The sequence below is a fragment of the Manis pentadactyla genome, chromosome 10 (genome assembly GCF_030020395.1).
Source record: "Manis pentadactyla isolate mManPen7 chromosome 10, mManPen7.hap1, whole genome shotgun sequence".
NCBI classification, from domain to species: Eukaryota; Metazoa; Chordata; class Mammalia; order Pholidota; family Manidae; genus Manis; species Manis pentadactyla.
In genome coordinates, this window is record NC_080028.1 from 14065637 (window position 1) to 14087856 (window position 22220).

General features: G+C 50.6%; 1 protein-coding gene across 3 annotated transcripts in view; it reads left to right on the forward strand.

Annotated features, from left to right (window-relative positions):
* SYN3 (synapsin III) overlaps nucleotides 1-20096 on the forward strand; it is a 448045-nt gene extending 427949 nt beyond the window's left edge. For 2 of the 3 annotated variants that reach the window (XM_036902842.2, XM_036902843.2), the window contains exons 10-14: nucleotides 3576-3678; nucleotides 7952-8086; nucleotides 8956-9043; nucleotides 13821-14076; nucleotides 16867-20096. In XM_036902842.2, coding sequence (XP_036758737.2) covers nucleotides 3576-3678; nucleotides 7952-8086; nucleotides 8956-9043; nucleotides 13821-14076; nucleotides 16867-16999 — 715 coding nt within the window. In that variant the 3' untranslated portion in view covers nucleotides 17000-20096. The other variant, XM_057486431.1, reaches the window with a different exon arrangement.
* Nucleotides 20097-22220: the final 2124 nt, after the last annotated feature.

The following is a 22220-nucleotide window of genomic DNA, read 5'->3' on the forward strand; positions in this document are numbered from 1 at the left end:
CAGAGAGATCCATTCAGTGAACACTGATTGAGTGCCTACTGCATGCCATGTGGCACTGAGCACTAAAGAGATCAAGATGAAAAGACCCATTCCTTCCCTTTAAGAATTCTGTGTCTGTTGCAAGTGTCAGAACACAAATCAAATTAGTTTGAGACGAAGGGGGGATTTATTGGCTTGTGGCAATGAAAACTCCAGAGGTAAGATTTCAGGACTCACATTCTACCCACCTCAGTTCCGCTTTCTTCTCTGCCGGCTCCATCTCAGCCAGTTCACTCAATGGCGGCAAGTCCAACAGAAAGAAAACTTCTCTTTCCCAACCATTTGAACCAAAGCCTGAAATTGAGCTTTACTCACTGACTGGCCTTGTTTGGGTCACATGACCATTCCTGAACCAATCCCTAGGTCCCAGAAAGCTGCAAGTCTGTGATTGGATAGCTCTGTGTCATGTCTCCGCCCCTGGAGATTGGAGTGGGACCACCCCAACACAGCAATACTGACTGAGGGAGACTTGGGGAGGGGGGTATGACACAAAGAAATAGCAAGCAGGCTTTGATAGGAGGGACAATAAATGTGCAGGCTAAAGCTACAGAGGTCCACTCCCAGCTCCCCAGCGAATGAAGGAGACAGTGTGGGATGTTGGGGGAAAGTGAACTTAGAGTGCCTGGAGAGGGGTCACAGAGAAGGGGCCGCCAGCACAGACTGGAGAGCAGGTCAGGGAAGACTTCTTGAAGGAGGTGGTGCCAGAATCATGTTGTAAAGAATGAACAGGAGTTGGGAAGCATTCCTTTATTTCTTTGCCAGTTGAGCACCACCTGGGAGCCAGTTCTTGAGCGAGGCCCTGGGGAAAGGGTGGCAAACAAGACAGACATGGTCCCTGCCCTCATGGAGCTCCCAGGTCACGGGCTCTAGGCTGAGGAGGGGGCATGACAGAAGATCAGTGGTCCTGCCCTTTCCAAGCTGTTACCTAGAGTAAGTTAACTAACCTTCCTGAACTTCTTCAGCTCTCTTAAGTTCTTCACCTCTTAAACGTCAGAGTGCCAAATGGGAGAGGTGTATTCAGTCCCTAACCCAGGTGTGGCCCATGGCAGGGAGGGCCACTGTAAATTGGCTTCCTTCCCCCCCCATCAACCCCAGGTGGCAGCTGCTACCTTCATTCTGGGAACCCACCTATGTTACCTAGTCTCAGGTGGGTGTGCTCATAACCTTGCTCCACTGAATCATCCAGCCTGGGGTAGCCCCCTCCTTCCCCCAGTGGGCATTCATGGGCACTCATTCTCCCATGGGCCTTCCAGAGTGTGTGCCCAGCCCTCCCCAGCCTGCTCACAGAGGTCCCCAGCAGGCCACCATGCCCCCGGCCCTGCTCAGTTCCAGGCCACTTGGGCCATCACTGCAAGAGCCTGCTGTGCGAGTGGGTCTGCTGAGGCCTGGAACTCACGTTCCCTCTGCAAAGGCATGGGCAGGGCCCACAGGCCTGGGACAGAGCTCCCAGGTCTAGTCTCCATGGGGGAAAATCCACAAACAGGCCCTGGCCCCTCCTGGTGGCTCACCTGCCTGGAAGAGAGCCTGACTCCTGGGCAAAGCGGATGGTGGGGCTCAGTCCGTGCCAGTCTGCCTGGCCGGAGGGGAGCATGGACTCTGTGCCCCCTAGTCTTCCTCTCACTGCTCCACCCATGAAGTCCCTTCCTGGGGTGGGGGGCAGGGAGGGAAGGGCCTGTGCCCCATGAGAGACAGCCTGTAGGTGACCCGAAAGTTCACCATTTAAATACAGCCTCTAGAAATCAGCTGCCTCTGGGCCTATGTCCGGACTTCCATCTTCCACCAAGAACAACTCAATTTCTGAGTGTATCTCAGAGCACAGGCCTCCCTTAGCTGGAGGTGCCCCATCAGTCAGCCATTGCTGCCACACACAGGGACCCTGATCCGAGAGCCCAGGGGGTTCTTAGAGCACCAAGGACAAACATTGTCCCCAAATGTGGCTACACAGAAGAATCGCATGGGTAGCTTTAACAACCTAGAGAAATTGTTCTAACACACAGCAGGCCCCCTAAGATCTGGCCATGTATTTGTGTGTTCATTTGCTTACCTCTCCTGGCGCTTCTGATACACGACCAGAATCAGACCAAGGCCTTCCCATTTTCCAGATAAGGAAACTGAGGCTGCAAGTGGGAGCGGTTCACCCTCAATCACTGAGGAGATTGGTAGCCGGCTCAGGTCACTGGCCTCCGGTGCTGAGGTCTCCCTCACAGGCTGTGATGCATTCAGACTGAGCAGAAGGGTGACCTGCTTGGACAGTGGAATCAGACAGCATCCAGGTCTGGAAGCCAGCACAGTCACTTGTTAACCTCTCAGAGCCTCAGTCTCTTCATTGGTAGAATGGGTCCAACCTTCCTAGCAGAGCTGTTGTAGAGGTCAGAAAGAATGAGAACCCCCCGAATGCCTGGCACATGTTAGGAGCATAACAGGCATGAGTTTTCATCATTCCCTTTGTGTAAAGGATCTCACTGAAACTCCTATCTACAGCTGAATGAAAGAACTGAACTAGGAACCCAGCAATCTGTGACTGTCTTGCTGTGTGACCTAGCCAAACCACTCTCCCTCTCTGGGCCCCAGGGGGCACTGGTGGATAAGATGAGAGAGTTGGTTCTAAGAGCACTTCAGCCATGATGTCTCCTCATTCCCAGCCTCATGGCTCAGAGACACAAATAGATCTCAGAGAAGACATGTCCCTGTGACTAGGAGAGTGGGGAGAGAAGCAAGAACATTGATACAAAGTCCCCTGTGACTCCCAAATCCGGCCACCACAAGGGAAACTGAGTGCAAGTCCAGGAAGACGTCTGCAGATACAGCCAGCTCCTTGTTACAGGGTCAAAGTCCAGCACTGAGCTCTCTCTCTCTCCCCCGCAAAGCAAACCGGCCTTGCAACCCTCAAGTGGCTGGAAAGGGAACAAAACCACCGGGTGTGGAGGGCCAGGACCCGGGCCCTGCAGGAGCAGCCCGCCAGGCTCCCCGGCCTGCCCACCCCAGGCTCACGAGAGAATGGGCCCTTTGTCCCCCACACGCCCTCATTGAGCCTGGAGGCTGGGGATGGGAGGGCTTTCTGGAGCCCTTCACACAACTTTCCCAAGGGAAAAGGATGCAGGGGTGCCCCAGATGGCTCCAGACCGGGGCAGGGCAAGCTCCCCACTACTGTGAAGCCAGCAAGGCCCTCGGGGTGGGGGTGGGGAAGGGGGCTGGGTCTGAGATCTCTCCCAACCCATCCCTGCTCCCCAGGCCCTCCCTCTGTTCTCTCTCCCTCTCTCTGCCTCCTCTTTCTCACTGTCCATCACGTCTCTGCCTTTTTGCCTTTTTTTTTTTTTACCCATTCTGCCTCTCTTTCTGTGGTCTCTGTCTCTTTCAGCTTCTCTGTCTCTTGTTATTTCTTACCATCTCTCTCCATCTCTGATAGAGTGCCTGGGCTTCACAGTCTGCCCCACAGCCTGTTTTTCTGTTTGTTTTTCTGTATCTCCAGCAGTGTGTCTGACCCCCCGCCCTGCTATCTCCAGCGATACTCACTGTCTGTCTGTCCATCCCCGCAGGTACAGGCTGTGGGTGGACAGCTGTTCAGAAATGTTTGGCGGCCTGGACGTCTGTGCCGTCAAGGCTGTCCACAGCAAGGATGGCAGAGATTACATCATTGAGGTGAGGGACGAAGCGGGAATTCCTCCTGGCCTGGTCCTGCCCCAGGCAGGCATGCCAGGGGGTGTGGTCTCCAGCCTGGCCAGCGGCGGCCTAGCCCACAGCCTGGGCACATGCAGCCCAGGCCTCAGCCAGTGGCTCCCAGAGGTTTTCACCCACAGCCTGCATGCACCTCCCTACCGCTGCCCCCAGCTGCAGCTAAAACCTTCATGACCAGGGCCTCAGAGCTGGGCCTCGAGAGTTCCTGGCATGAGGCTTGACAGCTTTCCCCAACCCACAACCCTAAAGGTAGGTGAAGAACATCAGGCCAAGTGTCAGCAAGATTCTGTCCCATCGGGCCTCTTAAATTTCCTCAGTGTCCACATGTATAAGGAGCGCACACTTCCCTGGTCACCATGCAGAGATCCCTGCATCTGCTCTCAACAAACGGGTACATGGAGGCTTCTGTGGGCGAGGCATGCATGCAGCCCTGCAGCACAGCCGTGAGCAAGACACATGGGTGTGTAGGCTGGAGGGGGAGATGGAGGCTAAGCAAGTAATGGCAGAGCACTGAAGACTGGGAAAGGGCATACAGCTGTGGGGTGTGGCCGACGGGAGTGATGTAGGGAAATGTGACTGTAAGAGAGGCTGGAGAGGGGTGGTGGCAGCCCGAGAACCTCCCACACCCTCCTGCGTCTATGCCTCCCCCAGGCCCACACCTCCTGCCATCCTCCAGGACTGTCACCTACATGTCTCTGCAGCCCCACACCCTCCTATCCCACACCCGCTAGCTTCCTCTCCGTGCTTCTCCCAACCCCACAACCCCTTGCCCCTCCATGATGCCTGTGTCCCCCCAGGTCCCACGATCACTGCTCTCTGCCCCGCTCCCCCCAACCCCGCACAGCTCTGCCTTCCCCTGAAGATACTCCCGGGCACCAGAGTGCCCCCCTCCCCACCTTCACAGCTTGCCCTCCCACTCCCCAGCCTCCCAGGGCTCCCCTTCCCTGGCCTTCTCCTCACACCACAGCAGGGGGCGGTGCTGCCAGCAAGGCCAGGGCACGTGAGGAAACCCTGCTGCGGCCCCCTCCCCGGGGAGTGGGCGGCTAATGAGAAGCACGTGGCTGCGGCGACCCGCACGTCTGCACCCCTCCCAGGACCACAGTGCGGCAGGACCAGGTGACCCGGTGGCGGGGGGAGCCGTGCTCTTCTCCACCAGCCCCACCAGCGATGCCAGGAGGCCAGCCACATCCGCGGCCAGGGAGCAGCAGCTCCTGGAGGTGAAGGGGAGCAAGTCAGGATGGACACAGTCCCTCTACCCTCCCAGGGAAGGCCAGGAAGCTCCCACAGAGGAGTCGTATCTGTATTTGTGGGTTCAGTTCTGCTCCAGAAAACAGCTCTCCCCTCCAGTCCGGGAGCCGTGCTCCCTCTGGCTGCCATAACAGCATTCCCCCACTGGCCCCTTCTCAGAAGAGCAGAACTTCGGGTCTGCACACTTGCATCTGAGCCAAAGGCAGGCAGCTCCCCGGAGGAACAAGCCCCCACCTCCCCGAGGACGCCCGGAGCTGCAGACCAGGGGCGGCCCCACGCCTTCTGGCCCCCCCTGCCTCTGCCTTTCCTTGCTGGACCTACAGACACGAGCTCAGCCTTAGGACACAAGCAGTCATTCTTTCCTTCACTGTTGAGCCCCTGTGCTGGGCACAGGTCCCGAGCCAGGTGATGGGATACAGCAGTGAGCATGGTAGCAGGGACCCTGCCTCCTGAACTTCCTCCCGGAGAAGTACCTGGCCATCAGCAGACACTCTCCTGGGTTCCCCTCTCCTCCCCACTGTGAGGTAGCCCTTCCCCCTGTATCAGCATGGTCTCTGCCCCCCAAAGCTCCTGTCTTTCTGAGGTTCCACAACTTTCCCTCTTAGGAAACACAAATCTGTTCCCGTGGGCCCGGGCTTCCTGCCTCCAGACATCCAGTGGGTCAGGGATGAAAGACCTTTCACATTTTTTTTTTTAAAGCCCGATTAGTGGATTTGGACTTTAGAATATAACTTCTCAAAAATGTTCCAGAAAAAAAAGAAGAAAGAAAGATGGCTTTTCAGATTGTTGTTTTTTTTTTTCTCTCAGAAACATTGTGGAATTGTTTCCCTTGCTTTTGGGTTTACAGCAGGGTCAAGGGAGATAGGGAGCTTGCTACCAGGAAGATAAAAGGCATTTTTTTCCCTAGTTAGGTAAAAAAACAGAAGCGATCCAGAAATAGTGTTTTTTTCAGCCACCTCTATGGTGAGAACAGAAAATTTGTGTGACATGTTTTGTGAAGATCCTTACAGCAAAATACTTAGGGGGAAGACCCTTGAACTTGTCCTGCATGACCTGTCCAGAGGATGACATTGCTCGCTGGAAAAAGTGTTTCCCTGGGGAGACCAGAGTGTCCACCATGGGGACTGCAGAATGCTCTGACCTCGGGCTCCTTGTGGTGGCCGTTTCCCACTGCAGGGAACATAGGAAACAGAAACCAGAGCAGAATGGGGTGGGCAGGGGCAGAAAGGAAAGGCTGTGTGCATGTAGACAGACTCCACGTTTATTACTCAGCTCAGCCCACATCCACACACAGACTGTCCACGTGCCAGGCACTGGGATCCAGGGTGCCCAGGCTCCAAGCCCAAGCCACAAGGAGCTCAGTTTGAGGACAGTTTTCAGGACCAGTGCTAAAATCAGCATTCCCATCCTTGAGTCTGCTCTTCAGCTTCCCAACCACGGCAGGACCCCTAAAAGTCCCAGCCAGCAGGGTCTTCACAGCTGCCCAAACCCCTCAGTTTATGCTTGAGGAAAAAAGTGGGCCCACAGAGGGAAAGTGACCTGCCCGTGGTCCCACAGCAAGTCCACAGCACACCCCGGTTTCCTGTTCCCAGAGCGTACCACAGAGAGCTGCTCCAGTGCTTGGGGAGAAAGGAAAGGCCCATGGCTTGCTAGCTACGTCCTTGAACTTGCTTACTTCTGGGACCTCCCCGTTTCCTTATAATTATGATGAGGATAGTAATAGTACCTGTCTGAAAGATCTCTTCCGAGCTTTGTGGAGTCACCCACACCCCGTGCTTAGAATAGTGCTTGGGACAGACGGAATACTCAAGTGATAAACCTGGCACTTCATAGACCCCGACCATTATGAGCAGGACTTACACGAGAACCGAGGACCTCCCATCCCTCCACACAGTAGCTATGAGGGAAGAACTACCTGCCAGGACGCAGGGCCCATCACCGCCCGCGGAGGCCCACAGCCTGGCCGGGGAGACACAGTAAACAGGAGGTGACAGCACTGAGGGGTAAGCTCTCCAGTGGACAGGAAAGCAAGGACAGGGGAATACAGGTGAGTGGTGACCTGCCAGAGCTTGCTCAGTCAGAGGGCTTCCCAGAGGAAGGCTAGCTTGGTGTTCCCTGAAGGATGAGGAGGTAGGTAACCAGTGAGCAGAGGCCTGTGCAGGGAGAGAGAACCTTGGAAAAAGGGAAACAAGCCCGTAGGCTTGCTGGGGGCGGGGCAGGGTGAAGAGGCTGGATTCCTGCGGGGAAGGAGAGAGAGGGCCCCCCCAGGCCTCGCACCCCCATGCCTGGGGAATCTACCTGGACCGCTGGCCTGAGTCTGGGCAATCCCTTCCCATCTCTGGGCCCCATCTGCAAAAAGCAGCAGATGGGCAAATCTCTGTTAGGCCCTCTGCCAGTGTAACTTTGACCCTCTGAGGAGCAGCCCTCTCGCTGCTGCCCGGGAACGCGTTTCGCTCCAGGCGTATGTCCTGCAGAGCCCTGGGGAACGGGCCCTTCCTCTTCCCTCTTCTCTCTGAACCCTGGGTCAACTCCCGCCCATGTCTTTTTTAAATTTTGTCATGGTGGAGCCCCCACCATCACTGCTTCCGGCTTTGTGGAAAGCCATGCCCCTGGACCAAAGTTCAGGAGGTCAGCCCCAACCCTGGGCAGGAGCCAAGGTGGGAAAGGAGGGGATGGAGACCAGCTCCCCAAAGAAAAGATCAGAAAAGGTCAGCAACGGCTCCCTGGGCCTCGGTTGCGTTTCTGTACTCCAGCAAATGTAGGCTGAATGCCACTGAATCCAGGGAGTGATTGAACTGGGGGGACTGCATGTCTCCACCGGGACTGTTCCCAGCTGGAGGCGCTGGGCTTGGGGTTTGCGTGGACAGCATCGCCATCTAGCGGTCGCTTCTGTCCTGAGCCCTGAGCCCGCCGTCCTGGGGCTTCCCGCCCAGATGCTGGGCCACCCTAGCATGGGGGTCCCTCAGGCCTCCCCACTTCTTTCCTGCAGGTGATGGACAGCTCCATGCCCTTGATTGGAGAGCACGTGGAAGAGGACAAACAGCTGATGGCCGACCTCGTTGTCTCCAAAATGAGCCAACTCCTGCTGCCAGGGGGGACAGTGCCCTCACCCCTGAGGCCTTGGGTAACGTCCTTAGAAGCCAAGGGGACTTTGTAGCCATGAGAAATGCCGGGCGGTCTGGGCATGGGCAGACCAAAGGAGGTAGCCCCAGGAAGGAGCCACGTGGGGAGAAAGGAATGGGGTATGGATGGACGCTGGGCACGGGGGAGGGCATGTACCCCTGCTCTTGATGGGGGAGGCTGGGAGGCCCCGAGGGGCCTTTCCTCCTTCCACTGTCCTGGAAAGAAAATGTCTCAACTGGATTTTGGGCATCTGTGGGCAGAAATTAATTATTAACATAAGAAGCCAGTTGTCCCCTCTGTGCCCTCCATCCTGGCCTGAGCAGGGAGCAGGGTGTGTGTGTGTGTGTGTGGTTGTGTGTGCATACACGCGCATGTGTACACACACGCCCTCTGTGTGCTCCCAGGGCACCAGTCAATGGAGACTATTGTGTCTTCCCTTCCCCATCCCCCCACCTCAGCAAGCTCCCACATAGCTCCTCCCTTCCACAGTCCTCACCACAGATTACCAGATGATTCTCCAAAGAATTTGTTAGCTCCCCAGCTTTCTGGAAAAACAAGTCTCAAAACCTGCGCCCCACCCTCCCCATAAGAAGCAGTCTATGATGACAGACCTCAGAAAGATGGGTATACTTGAGGGGACCACTGGCTGGGAAGGGGCATGGGGCAGCCCTCTCCACTGGAATGTTCTATCCTGATCTGAGTGGTGATTGCACAGATTTGTAAATGTGTAAAAATTCATTATGCTGTGAACTGTGTACGTTACATAAGTTTTACCACAATAATACAAAGATCTTTAAAAATCCTGCCCTTCCACCCAGGCAGCAAATGGCTGTGGTGATCACAACAGGCTTCTTTTCTCTCCTGCACCAGGCTCCACAGATGAAACCTGCGAAATCCCCAGGTCCCACCCACCTGGGGCCTCCACCTGGACAGCCGCAGCCACGCCCACCCACACAAGGTAGGACCCCCTCCACCCCCCGCCGACCCCGCCACCAGTCACCGGAGAAACATCCAGTGGGGATGCTGAAAGGCACTGAGGGGTCCAGGTGTGATTTCCAAAAGGCTCTCTGGGAAGATCCTTATTAAGGCTGTATCCTCGGAATACAGGCCCTTGCAGAATGTATTCTATCTGCAGAATGCTTGAGACTGTGAGATGTCACCTCCATAAGGGCAGGAAAGGAGGAAGGGAAGATGAGTTGACTGAGTACCTAGCATGTGCCAGGCACCGTGCTAGGAACCTTCCCATCTATGTTCTCATTTTCAGTTCCAGCCACTTTGCCGTCCAGCAGTATTTCCATTTTATGGAGATGGACGCTGAGGCTTTGCCCAAGAAAGCACAAGAGAATGGCGGGTCTGGCCTTTCTGATCTTCTAGAAAGTGTCTGTTTCCTAGCCTCCAGTGGTACCTATTATAGATTTATGAGCCAACCAGCTACAGTGAGAGAGAGAGAAATGCAACATTAACCTTGTTGATTGAAATTCCTCCTCAAAAACTATTCCAGCATCACTGCGTCAGTGCCACCATTTATTAAAGAATGGATAAGCTTCTGCAGATGAGATGTAAGGAAATGGTGGGAATAACCACCTTCCTCACGGCAGCTGCTCAGGTGTTCTCACACGCAGGCCTGGGGAGAAAATCCGCCCCCAGTCACCAGAGAAACACCAGAGAGGCCACCTCTCTGGCAGTCAGAAACCTTCCAGGCACATTCACTGCCCCGGGGCCCCTGGGAGCTTCAGAACAGCTTTGCATCAAGAAGCCAGGCCAGGCAGTGTCACAGCAATCTCTTAAGCATCTGCTTAAAAACCCATCAGAAAGAAAGCATTGCGACTGTGTTGTGGGCTTCCCGGTGGCTTTTAGTGAGGTAACAGAGTCACTGTCTGGGGGGAAATCGGCCTTTGGCACTGCCTGGCTCCCTCTGCCACAGGTCTTAGATAAATGCCCCATTTACTTTTCTTGTCTGCGCTTCTCTTCTTGGAAAAGCAGAAAGCATTTAAGAAAAGGGAAATTGCCCAACATATACTGGGATTCTTCCTCAGGCAGATAAAACACATTTGAATCTGCCTCCGTGTCCTGGTACCTTTGCAGTCTTAGGCACCTTATGTCACTTTTCTGAGCCTCAGTTTCTCCAGTGATAAAGGAGGAGCTAACAGCTGCCCTGTTTAGTTATGGGGAGCTGGCCATGACGTCATGCAGGTAAAAGTGTCTGGCACCGAGCTGGTGCTTAGTAGATAGCGGCTCTTTCTACCAACAGTTTACTATTCGTAACTATAATCACTTTTACTATTCTAAGCTTACCATTAATAACTTGTATCTTACAATTACATGTTGCTCTTAATGAGTATCATTTATTAATAATTATTGTAACTAATATACCCCTTCTACCCTTCGGCCATAATTCTATGGTTATAAATGTTCAAAAACTACTTATCCATCACCCTGCCACCCTCGTGCCTGTGCCTCCGCCCTACCCTCTTCTTTCCCACTCTGCCCTAGGACTTACTTGTTAAAGCACATTTGAACAAAGCGCTTCTAAAACAAAGAGCTACTGTATTCCGCTTTCCTCTCTGGCTCAGAGTAGAGACCTGCTTGATAAAGAGATATTATTTTAGGGGACATGAGGCTAAACACACTTTTAGTGAGTTGAAAAACAATCCATTTAAAACCAATTAAGATAATTAAAGAAAATGCTCATTGAATTAACATTCAGATTAAAAATAACAAGGCTAATCAAAACACAATGCTTTCATTGAGTTCCCAAAATAACGAGATCACATTAACTTGTTTTTGAACTCACTGTTCATTTTCAACTGAGTAAAAGTGAAGTTTTCCTTTTAATGAGCCTCATCATTTTTAGCACCAATCCTGTACTGAGGCAAATATTTTGTACATATAAGTTAATGTTTTGGGTACATGCTCAAATAAAAAAGACTACGTGATTTGGTTTACCAAGAAGCTGAAAGAAATAACTAGTGTATTTAAATGAATCTTAGGTGTGTAATAAGGACTCAACATATAGTTATGAATGAATGAGTATCCAGATTTTCCAAGATATTTTTGGCCTGGGGAGGGGGCACTTAAGATAAAAGTAAAAGTAGAAAACATGTTTTCTTTGACCTGCAGTGGGTTTAAAAAACAAAAAATGAATCAACATTTAAAAATCAGGAGCTTTTCCATAAAAATCTAGATTTCCAGCTTCTTTTGATAGAGCAGGAGCTCTAGAAACAGTGGGCCTGCTCTCCTACATGGCAAGTATACGCTGACATTTAGTAACAGCTGCTCCCTGGGACAGGTCAAGGGCTTCTCCATTTGCCTCAAGCCCTACTCCTGCCTATTGTCACTTTCACAGTGTCACAGTGTCAGTTGCTGTTTTCTTTATGCTTGCACCTCTTTAGAGAGAAACTGGTCTCTTATCTCAAGTAGGAAAAATTGTAAAGCCATGTGATTTTTCTGACATGCACCTGCTTTATTTATTTATGCACCTGCTTGGCTCTCTAGGTGTGTGAGTTGGAGATCAATGGGCCCTCCAGTCTACTGGGACACAGTCATGAAAGAGGTCAAGAATGAATCAAAGCCATGTGCAATCAGCTGCAGTTCAATCCAACTTAGAAAGTGCTGCACAAGCTCCCAGAAATGTTCAAACTGGGCGGAATGTCTGAAGGCTAGTCCAGTGACCTCAGTTTACAAACAATGGCCCAGAAGCCAGAGAGAGGTGACTTACCCACGGTTGCAGGGCAAGTTAATGGCAAGGCCTGAGTCGAGACCTGGGACTCCTGGTGCCAGTGTGGTGTCAGGGCCACCAGACATGCAGGTCGTGCCCTTGGCAAATGTGCCTAGCTGAGATGGCGTCTGAGCAGGAGGTCAGCTGAAATCTAGTGCTAGCTCCTCTTGCAACTGGCTCAGAGCTGCCTGCACTGGAGGAAAGCACCTTTTCTTAATTTGCACAATGATATGAGGATTCTGGGCAGCCTTGTGTGGTATAGTTTTAAAAAAAAAGAAAGAAAGAAAGAAAAAAGAAAACAGGGCTTTTGAGTCAGAGATCCAGGTTCAAATTTGGCTCTTCCCTTTATTAGAAGTAACACCTTGAGCAAGTCACACTATATATGGGACTCAGTTTCTTTGTAAAATTGGGAATAATCGTGCTGAATCCACAGAGCTGTTGTGGGGGTGCCCAGCCCAAGGCCAGAGATCTAGCAGGTGCTTGGAGAGACTTGGGAGCTCAAGGGAGAAGGGGCTCAGAGACGGGCCCTGGCCCCTTTACTCTCAGTCTCCCAACCTATGGAAAGGGGTGTTGGCAAAGCCAGTGAGAGTAACTGCAGCACCCACTCTCCCAGGAGCAGGCGTGCCCTTGGCAGCCAGTCTGCTTTGGCAGAACACAATCACCTCAGAGCCCTGACCCTCAGGATTCAAGGGTGAGGAGAGGGCACCTTACTTGCCTGGGGCCTTGCAATTCCACTCAAAGTCATTTCTGGGTGGCTAACGTGTCCCCAAGCTCGTGATGCTCCTTTGCTTGAAGGTGCCACCTCTGTGCTCTGCGCGAGACAGGGAGAAGCCAGGGTCCGCGGGGGGCTTCTGTGGCTAGTCCTTCAAGTCTTGAAACCTTCATGAGGCTCAGTTTCCACCTCTATATGATGGAAACAGTGGTATCGTTCCTACCACCCTTTCTCTAGAGCAAATGATACATTACTTTTGAAAGTCTTAGAAAACTTCAGAGAGCTATTGTAAAGAAAGGGATAGTTCATTGTTTCCGAAGTAATACGCTTTCAGTGTGGAAAACATCAGTGAGCAAAAGGACGAGAATTAAAATCCCTTTTGGAATCTTTGCTCAGTGCCTCGTGGCTACAAGCATGGTAAGTGGAAGCCCGTCACTGGGGAGCTCGTTAGAAATGCAGAATGACAGACCCATCTGTCCTAGGCAGCTCTGGCCGCCATGACAAAATGCCACAGACTGAGTGGCTTCAACCCGCAGACATTTATTTCCACAGTTCTGGAGGCTGAAAGTCCGAGATCAAGGTGCCAGGCAGGCTGAAACTTCTCCCCATGGCTTGCAGACAGCACCTTCTCCCTGTCTTCATGTGGCCTTGCTCCGTGTGGGCATACCCCTGAGGTCTCTCTCTCTTCCTGCAAAGACACTAGTCCTGTTGGGTCAGGGCCCCACCCCTGTCACATCATTTCACAATGCCTCCTTTAAGGCCCTATCTCCAAACACACACTGTGGGTTTGGACTTCAAAACGTGAGCTGGAGGCACGTGCAGGGTGCGAGGTGGTGGGGGTGCACAGTTCACCCCATGACGCCGCCATGCACCTCACTGTATCGGAATCTTTATTTTGATAAGATCCGCCAGTGATTCATATGCACATGAAAGCTTGAGACACACTGGTTTTAGCATAACCTTCTAGTCTTTTTTACATAGCTTTATATGTGTCAGAATGGAATAAAAGTGTATGTAATGGTTTATAAACTGCTTTTTTGTTTAGCAGTATATACTTAGCATATATTAATAATATCCCATGTTACATATTATTCTGCCACATCGTACATGATGACCACAGCATATTCCTTCACATAGATGCCTCTCAATGTCACTAATCAGTTTTCCTATGGTTAGGCATTTATATTGTTTTCAGTTTTTCACTGTTACAAAAAACACTGTAATGAGCATCCTTGAAGCAACATCTGTGCACAGCAATTTTCAGCCTAAGAAAAATCTGAATGTAGTAATTGCTTTGCCCTGTAGGGGGACCTCGCCAAGCACAGTCTCCTCAGCCCTCAAGATCTGGGAGCCCCTGCCAACAGAGGCTCTCCCCACAAGGCCAGCAGCCCCTGAGCCCCCCATCTCCACAGCTGTCCCGGGCATCCAGTGGCAGTTCTCCAAACCAGGCCTGCAAGCCAGGCTCCCCCCTCACCTCGCAGCCCCGGCCCCCAACTCAAGGCCGCAGCCGCTCCCAGCAGGGCGAAGAGTCAAAGCCAGCACCGCCCCACCCCCATCTCAAGTAAGTGCTTTGGTTTGGGAAGGAAGAGGGTGGGCTGGGGTGCGGGAGAGCTGAGCTGCCTCAGGGTCCTGTGCTCAGGGACAAAAGCCCAGAGAGGCCTCACACAGACCTAAGTGGGTAGGAGGAGGCCTAAGGGGTGGGACTCAGATGGCGGGCAGGGCCCAGCAAGGTGAGAGTATAGATCTGGCCCCACCATGACCCTCCACACGTAGATGCATCTGTAATCTCTTGCCGCCTAACAAACCGCCCTGAAACTTAGTGGCTTCAGAAAACAACTATTTCCTTTGTTCAACGATTGTGGCTCAGGTAGGTGGTTCCTCTGCTGGTCTCCTCTGTAGAGTTGGCAGATAAAATATAGGAAGCCTAGTTACATTTGAATCTCAGATAAATAATGAAAACCGTGAGTGTAAGTATAACCTCAAATACTGCATGGGATATACTTACACTAAAAACATGTATGTTTTTCATCTAAAATTCAGATTTAACTGGGTGTCCTGTATTTCTATTTACTAAATCTAGCAACCCTACCCTCCTAGGACAATTCACATGGCTGCAGTCATCTGGCAGCTTCTGGGGCTGGAATGTCTAAGAGGGCTTCACACACACACACACACACACACACACACACACACACTCTCCTGGTCCGTGTCAGCTGTCAACTAGGCCTCTCTCTCTCCATGGGCCATGGGCCTCATCCTCATTTCATTCTAGGCCTATCATCTACTTTGTGCCAAGCATTTTACATAGTTGGCCCTTTTCTTAATTTTCACAAGCCTAAGAGTTAATAACTATTATCATCCCCATTTTACAGATGAGTAAACAGTTGAGAGAAAGAGATCAATAATTTGCCAGTTTCCACCATTAAGTAAAAGAGCTGGCATCAAACACAGGACATCCACTCCGTAGATCATGCTACCCTGTAATTTTTTAAAATTAATATATTCACATGGTTCAAAGATCTAAAAGATGTCAATGATATCAAAAGTATGTATTGAAAAACTTCACCCCCACCTCATTCCCATCCGATGCCTTCTTGCCTCCTGCTCCCCAGAGGTGACCAATTCTGTGAGTTCCTTACATGTCCCCCTAGTGTTGCCTTATGCAAATACAAAAATATATGTTGATTCCCTCCCCTCTATTTTTTTACACAAATGGTAGTAATCACTATCCTCACCATTCTGCTCCTTGCTTTTACATTTAACAAGAAGTCCTGGAGCTCTTCTACTCAGTTCACTGACGTGCCCTCTTTTCACAGCTGTATAGTATTCCCCAGTATAGCTGTACCGTGACTTATCGAATTAACCCACTATACAGGGAAATATGGTTTGCTCTTACAAAGAAGGCTGTGATGAGTAACCTTAAACACATGCTATTTTTATGTGTGCAGGATCAGCTGTAGAGAAAAATGCATGAAATGGTATTGTTGGATCAAAGGATAAATGCATTTTTAGTTTGATAGCTATGAGCAAGACGCCCTCCAGGCAATAAGGCAGAGTGACTGACAGCACAGATTCTGAGTCAGACTGTCTGGGTGCAAATGCCAGCTCTATCACTTAGAAGCTGCATGCCCCAGAAAAGTTACTTAACCTCTGTGTTTCTCCTTCCTCACATGAAAATTGGGAAATTGGTACTTACCCCACAGGATTATTACAAAAGTTAAAATTAGTTTCTGCACAACTAGCGCTTAGAATACTGCTGGCTTTATATAAGTGTTATCTGTGACAGACTCTCACCAGGTGAGAAGACGCAGCCTGGCTAACTACAGGACAGGTGAGGGCTTTGGGACTTATGCCAGGTTTGGACACCACCATTTTGGTAATCTAGCTAGACACACTTTAATCTCCTGGTCTGTGGCTCTGAAGTATTATTTGGTTCAAGTCAGCACGACTTACTAAATACCTGCTCTGTGCCCAGTCCTGGATAAGGCCTCACATGGAATAAGCAAGGGGTAAAAGTCCCTGTTTTGAAAAGGATTTCAATTTTTTATAGTGATGACAAGAACGTGTGTGGATCTCTTAAACTTGTGACCAGTTTATATCATCTCTTCCTGTGTGTGTCACCTCCACTAGACTGTGAACCTCTTGAGGGCAGGGCCTGAATCGCATTCCTCTCTACAGCCCTGTCCCCTCTCGCTAGGCTGGCACAAAGGTTCAAACACTGCAGTTCAAACAGTAGGCCCCCTCAGAAGTTCAAAATAGGCTGCAATCAGCACCAAAGGCCTCAGGAAAGAGGTGAGACTTGAAGCCAGAGTGACAGAGCTAGAAGAGGCCTGAGGGTGGGCTGGGCCGACCCCCCTTTCACGGTGACGTAGAGGAGGCCCTCAGCGGTGTGGCTTGCCAGAGGGGTCAGATGGCAGAGCAGGGTTGGAACACAGGCCTCCTGATTCCGCAACTAGTGTTGGAAAGTATAGGAGGAGCAACCATGACCTGACGTTGAGACAGCACCTCACAGTTTACGAAATGGGTTAGTACACGCGGGCGGAAGGGGTGGTCGGCTTGCTCCCTAGTAACGCCTGCCATCTGGGCAGCCTGGGCTAGTGGAAAGAATGTGAGCTGTGGACCCTGTTGCTGTGAGCCCCGATTTCTGACCCTAAGAAAGGCGGGTACCTTTTTGCAGGTTACAGAATGTGTGTGATGCCCCAGCAGCATGGAGGGGCTAGAAGGCTTGCTTCCTGGGCTTGACCCTTGTGAGGACCGGCCCGCCCGGCTGGCTTCCAGGCAAGCCCCTGCGACTCCCTCCTTCCACAGTCCAGGCCCTGCTGCCCCCAACCCCCTCGCCTTTCTGTTTCAGCAAATCCCAGTCCCTGACCAACAGCCTCAGCACATCTGACACCTCCCAGCGCGGGACCCCAAGTGAAGACGAGGCCAAGGCCGAAACCATCCGCAACCTGAGGAAGTCTTTTGCCAGCCTGTTCTCTGACTAGCGCTGCCCCCGGCTGCACGGGGGATGCTGTGAACTCTCCCTTCCGCTGCCTCATCTTCCTTCTCAGCCTCGGTTCCTAACGGGACCAGAATGGAGGGCCTGAGAATGTACTTTCTAAATGCCTTTGGCCCAGGAACTGAGTATCTGTACGTGTTCCCCCCTCCTTTACTCTGACCATCAGCAACATCCGAGTGGTGGGCCTCGGAGCGCCTCCAGCTTCCTCCAGATGGGCCTTCCCGACAGGCATCGCACCGCCCTGCCCACCCAGACGCTTGCTTCCGCGCCCCAGATGACCAAGGGAGATGTCTGCGAGCGGCTAGTTCTCACATTTCTTCTTGTAAGGTTTTGCTTGCCTTTGGGCAAAGGTCCCCTCTAGGACTTGCCCCATCTCTCAAGCAGGGGCTGTAGTCAGACCTCAGCAATACTGGAGGCAATGATCTTTTTGCAAACAAAAGGAGAAAAGCCCAGCAAGGGGGACCTTACCCGTGTAGTTCCATTCAGGCTTGAGGCCGCCCCGCAGGCCAGGCAGGCAAAGCCCCCAATGCCTGGCCGATGGTGGGAATCCTAAGGCCCACAGAAAGAAACCAGACCCCATATGTCAAGCAGGCCTTTCAGAACTCAAAAGAAATGGTGGGGGGCGGGGGGGAGTCTTGAATGCAGCTCACGCCCAGATTGGACAGCCAAGAACAGACCACAGGTTCCTCTGGGAATCCTCGCCGGTTCCCAGAGGAGGAAGAGGCCCTCGCTTCCCCCAGAACAAGTGAGATTAGGTCTCCTCCTCCACCCATTCTGTGTTACACCACCAGGAATTCTCTCTGAATTCCCGTCAGGAATGGTGTTTCCTCCTCAAGGATACATGAAGGCCCAGAGAGAATCAGTAGATCAATGACACAGCGTCAGAAAGTGCAATGATTGTAACTCCAAGGTCGGCATTTCACTAACTGCGTACAGCGAGGAGTTGGTAGGTTCTTCAACTACACAAGGGTCTCATGGTCAAACGTGTTTAAAAACACTGTTCATAGTTCCTTTTTTAAGATTAGGTAGTATACACTCCATGTCAAAGGCTCTTGGAAGTCCTGCAGTCAAGAAATTCAGCTTTAACCCAAGCTAAGAAATCAGCTGTTTAACCCACACTTACTTGACTCAGCACGTGAACTGCACCGCTGTCCAGTGTAGTCCTGATTCCCTCTCAGCACTCTTTCCCCCACCTCAGATTGCCTCCCATGATCAGATCAGGTGCAGGGGTGTCCCAAACCACCTCCCCCCTGGTGCTAGAAACATTACAGGGGCCAGAACCAGCCTCCTGGTCCCAAAAAGAGCCCAGGATATTAGAATATAGCCATGCTACCCCCCCCTTACAGCCCACTTGGCAACTTGAGACGTGTCTTCCCCCGCTGTCCACTGGGAAGGAGAGAGCAAGGTAAAAGTTTAAGGTCCTTGGCCTGAAGCTACATTCTGAACAAACGTGTGGGAGGAAGCTTGTAGGTCTGAGTGGAACATATTTCAGGAGGCAAAGAACACAGAAAATACCTGAGGCCATCATCATCATCAGTCTTCTGCATCGGAGATTACGATCAGAATCAAAGTCAAACACTCTCGCCTGACTCCCATTTAGTAATAAAATATAGCTTAAACACACAAGGTGGTGGTGGGCTAGACAAAGTTGCTCAGTGTGGTCCATGGCTAGAGCATAGCTAACTCCATTCCAGAACAAAGGAGTCAGGATTTCTGGTCCTAAGGCCCAGACCTTGTATCTCTGTCAGTCTCCCCAAATGCTTGGAATGCATATTAAAGCTGGACCACAAGCCCTGAGCCACACCATGTGGGAAAGTCACTACATGAGATACATCACACCCAGGGACTCCTTCGGTGAGCAAAGCTAGTGGCCCCATAAACGACTATGTGGCTTAAATTTTCTCACATTCCTATATTGTCCCTTTTCCCTAAAAACACCCCAACATTCAACCCATTTCTCCCAGATATTCCAACTACAGTAGCACAGACTCCTTTTTCTGGCCAGGAACCCTGATTTTTATAACCATGCACAGATGACCCATAGCCGAACACTAGTTTGTAACCAACACATCTAAATAAAATTTCCCATTGGTCTGTGCATGAATGTGGAGACCAAAAAGGGTCTTGTGGAGACCACGGATCCCCAAATGGACTGCTTCCTCAAATAGGCTGGCACATGTAACCTCCAAATATTTAATAATTGTGGCATTTTTTTAAATGGTAAAGGACAAAAAGAGGAGGGGATTCACTCTGTAGAGATTCTGAAAGGTTGTGTTTGTCATTTTTCACTTTGTTTCCTAACTTTGACCCAAGGAAAGGTTAAATTTCCCTCCAGACTTGGTGAGGCTAGAACATGACAAAGACCCACCTTGCTGTGCTAACGTGTAGCTCAACAAATAGGGATTTAAAAATGCAGCCTCAGTGGATACCTGCACCAGCCAGAGAAAATACTGCTTCCAGATCTTTGTCATCTCAGCATGATAAAATGGCACAATAATTAAATAAAAGATCAGCTTTTCAGGGACAGTGGATTACACATACCCTTTCTCATTAATTCTGTGCTCCTTTCATCATTACTACATTCTCTCCTAACATTCTGTCCCTGCAGATGGGTCATGTAGTTACACCTTTCCAAAATTCCAGGGGTGATGGGCCATCGCTCACGTGGCAGCAAACATGACAGCAAACCTCATGAGCCTGAACATTAGCCACCTGCAAGTCCTCATCTGAGCCTGCTATGAAAGGAGTTCAAGGAGAGCGCGAACCGGTGCAGGTAGCACATGAATGAGCTCAGACAGCAAAGCACAGAGCACATTGCTTGGCACACAGCAGGTGTTGAGGTTGACCTTCCTAGAAAACTATGAGATTAATAAAATGTCAACAGTGTTAAGACTGAATAAAAAGCCTGTTTTCCTGAGAGTACCAATGTGAGGAAGTCACCTGCCCAGGAACAGAATCAAACCAACAGAGAGATTAGGATGATGAGATAAAAAGCTAAAGAAATCTATGGCTGCTTTTTAACCTTAAAAAGATTTCAGGCTCTACACCGAGCTGAAAAGGAAGAGGAGGAAGCAGAGGCAGGGGCCCACATGGAGGTGAGCTGGGTGTAGGGCTGCCTGGGAGAGGAGCCGGAGCCTAGGGATGGGGTCCACAGTCGGTGTCGGGGTGGGGGCTGTGGTGAGGGCGCCAGCAGCGACCCCACCCGCATGGCAGGCTGCAGCAGGGCTGGGCAGACAGCAGGGCGCCGGCTTGAGCCATCACCCCCGCAGTTTGAGCACGTGGGCTTTATTCACCGTCCTACAACAGGCAGCGGCTCGTTTTCTAATTAGAATTGGTGAAAGGATGCAGATCAGAGTCCCGGTTTAAACTAATGAAGTCTGCCTTGCAAATGCAAGCAGTAACTTACTAAGATATCGTGCTCATGGCCTAAGAGCACTTCTCACATACCGCATGTTCTTTACCCTACAGAGCAAGCTGGCTGGTTACTAATAATACTAAGTGTCAAAGAGCTGTCCTTGACGTCTAAGCAGTTACTGGCTGAATTCAGCGTTTTGGTCTAATACTTAGACTCTAACAGAGGACGGCACTTTTCATTTGGTTCGACACAAATTGAAACGTTGGGCAACAAGCAAGTCAGATTCATCCATTAACCAAACACAACATAAAGGGCACAGGCTCCCTTGTGTTTCCATAGGCAAAATATGCAGCTGAAATAGATGAAAATGGCTGGAAAGTGTTTCTTGAAATTAGGCATTCCTTTGAGGGAAAACCTGTCTAAAATCAAGCATTCCTTCTACAACGTGTGTTAATCCTTTAGATTCCTAAATACCTCTCATTTTTATTCCAGTTGGCCCCCCACTTTTAATTTCCAAATTCTCACGATAACTATCTGCTCTCTGTAGTTTCTGAGTCTAAAAGAGAAATGAGTCAACATCTGGCAGCCACCGCCCAGGGCAGGAGAAAGGCAGGCCTTGGTGCTGGACCTGAGTAGGGGGCGAAGCAAGGAGAGTCCAGCTCCAGAGGCTGAGCATCACAGACACTCAGCCGAGCAGCAACCCGAGGGGCTGGAGAGGAGGGCCAAGCAAGGGCAAAAGAGAACAATTCAGCTTTTACATAAGCAATCACAAAACCCTTAACTGGAAAGAGAAGATGCCTTCTGATTTGTTATGAACAGAGAAGGGGTAGGGACGAGGGAGGTGGGGGGCAAGATTCTGTTATAGTTATAAATTAAAGGGGAAAATAAGAGGCCATAGGAAACCGTTCAGGCTACAAGCCAACGAAGAGCCGGATCTTAACAAAACACTTACCGCCGCCTTCTAAACTCTTATTACTTTCATTATAGCGTTATCAAATTGATGTCTGAAAATCATGCAGGAACAGGCTCCTGCCAAATTCTTCTAATACACCAGCTATACATAAAGCTCAGCTGTCTCAGTCTCATGAAAAGAAGTAGGACTTCACAAGCTTCTAAGTTTAGCTATTTAAGAAGAAAAGTTCAAGGGCTAAGAATTCAGAACAAACTTGTGAGAAGACTGCAAATTTAGGTGTGTGGCACACTGCCCACTTCCTAAACTAAGGGAGGCACTCCAACGTGAGGATGGAAAGCAGCACCTGTTTCCACAGGACACCAGCACCATTCACGCACCTGTCAAGGTCCATTCAAACCACTGCACACTCAGACTCACTGCTTTGTAGCATTTGGTGCTTCTGGTCATCACCATGTCCTCCCATTCCCACCCCACACAGTGCGACCTATATTACATGGCCACAAAGAGGTGTATTGAAGAGCTAGGACACATTTGGACCCATCAAAGCTTCAAGGTGGTTCTTGCAGCCCAGCCCCAAGTCATGTGGCTCCAGTGGACACTTACTTGTCTTTAAAAAGCTGTCCTATAGCTCAGATTATAAAATACCACAGAAAGAAATGTCAACCGCCCCAATCCATTACCTGTACATTAGCTATGAAAGATGACTTGGCCTCTGCAAAACCTTTTTATTGACTGAATTTTCTTCACTGTGTTGGGAAAAAAAATTGTATGTGTAGCAAAATATATATGTATATGTATTTTCACATCTATGTAGGACTCAAAATATTCTCGCAGCATATATAACATCCCAAGCCATTTCCTTATATGCAAAATAAGATTTTTTTAAAAAAAGCAAGAAGACATTGGCAATATTCCTCAATATTCCTCAATATTTTCTGC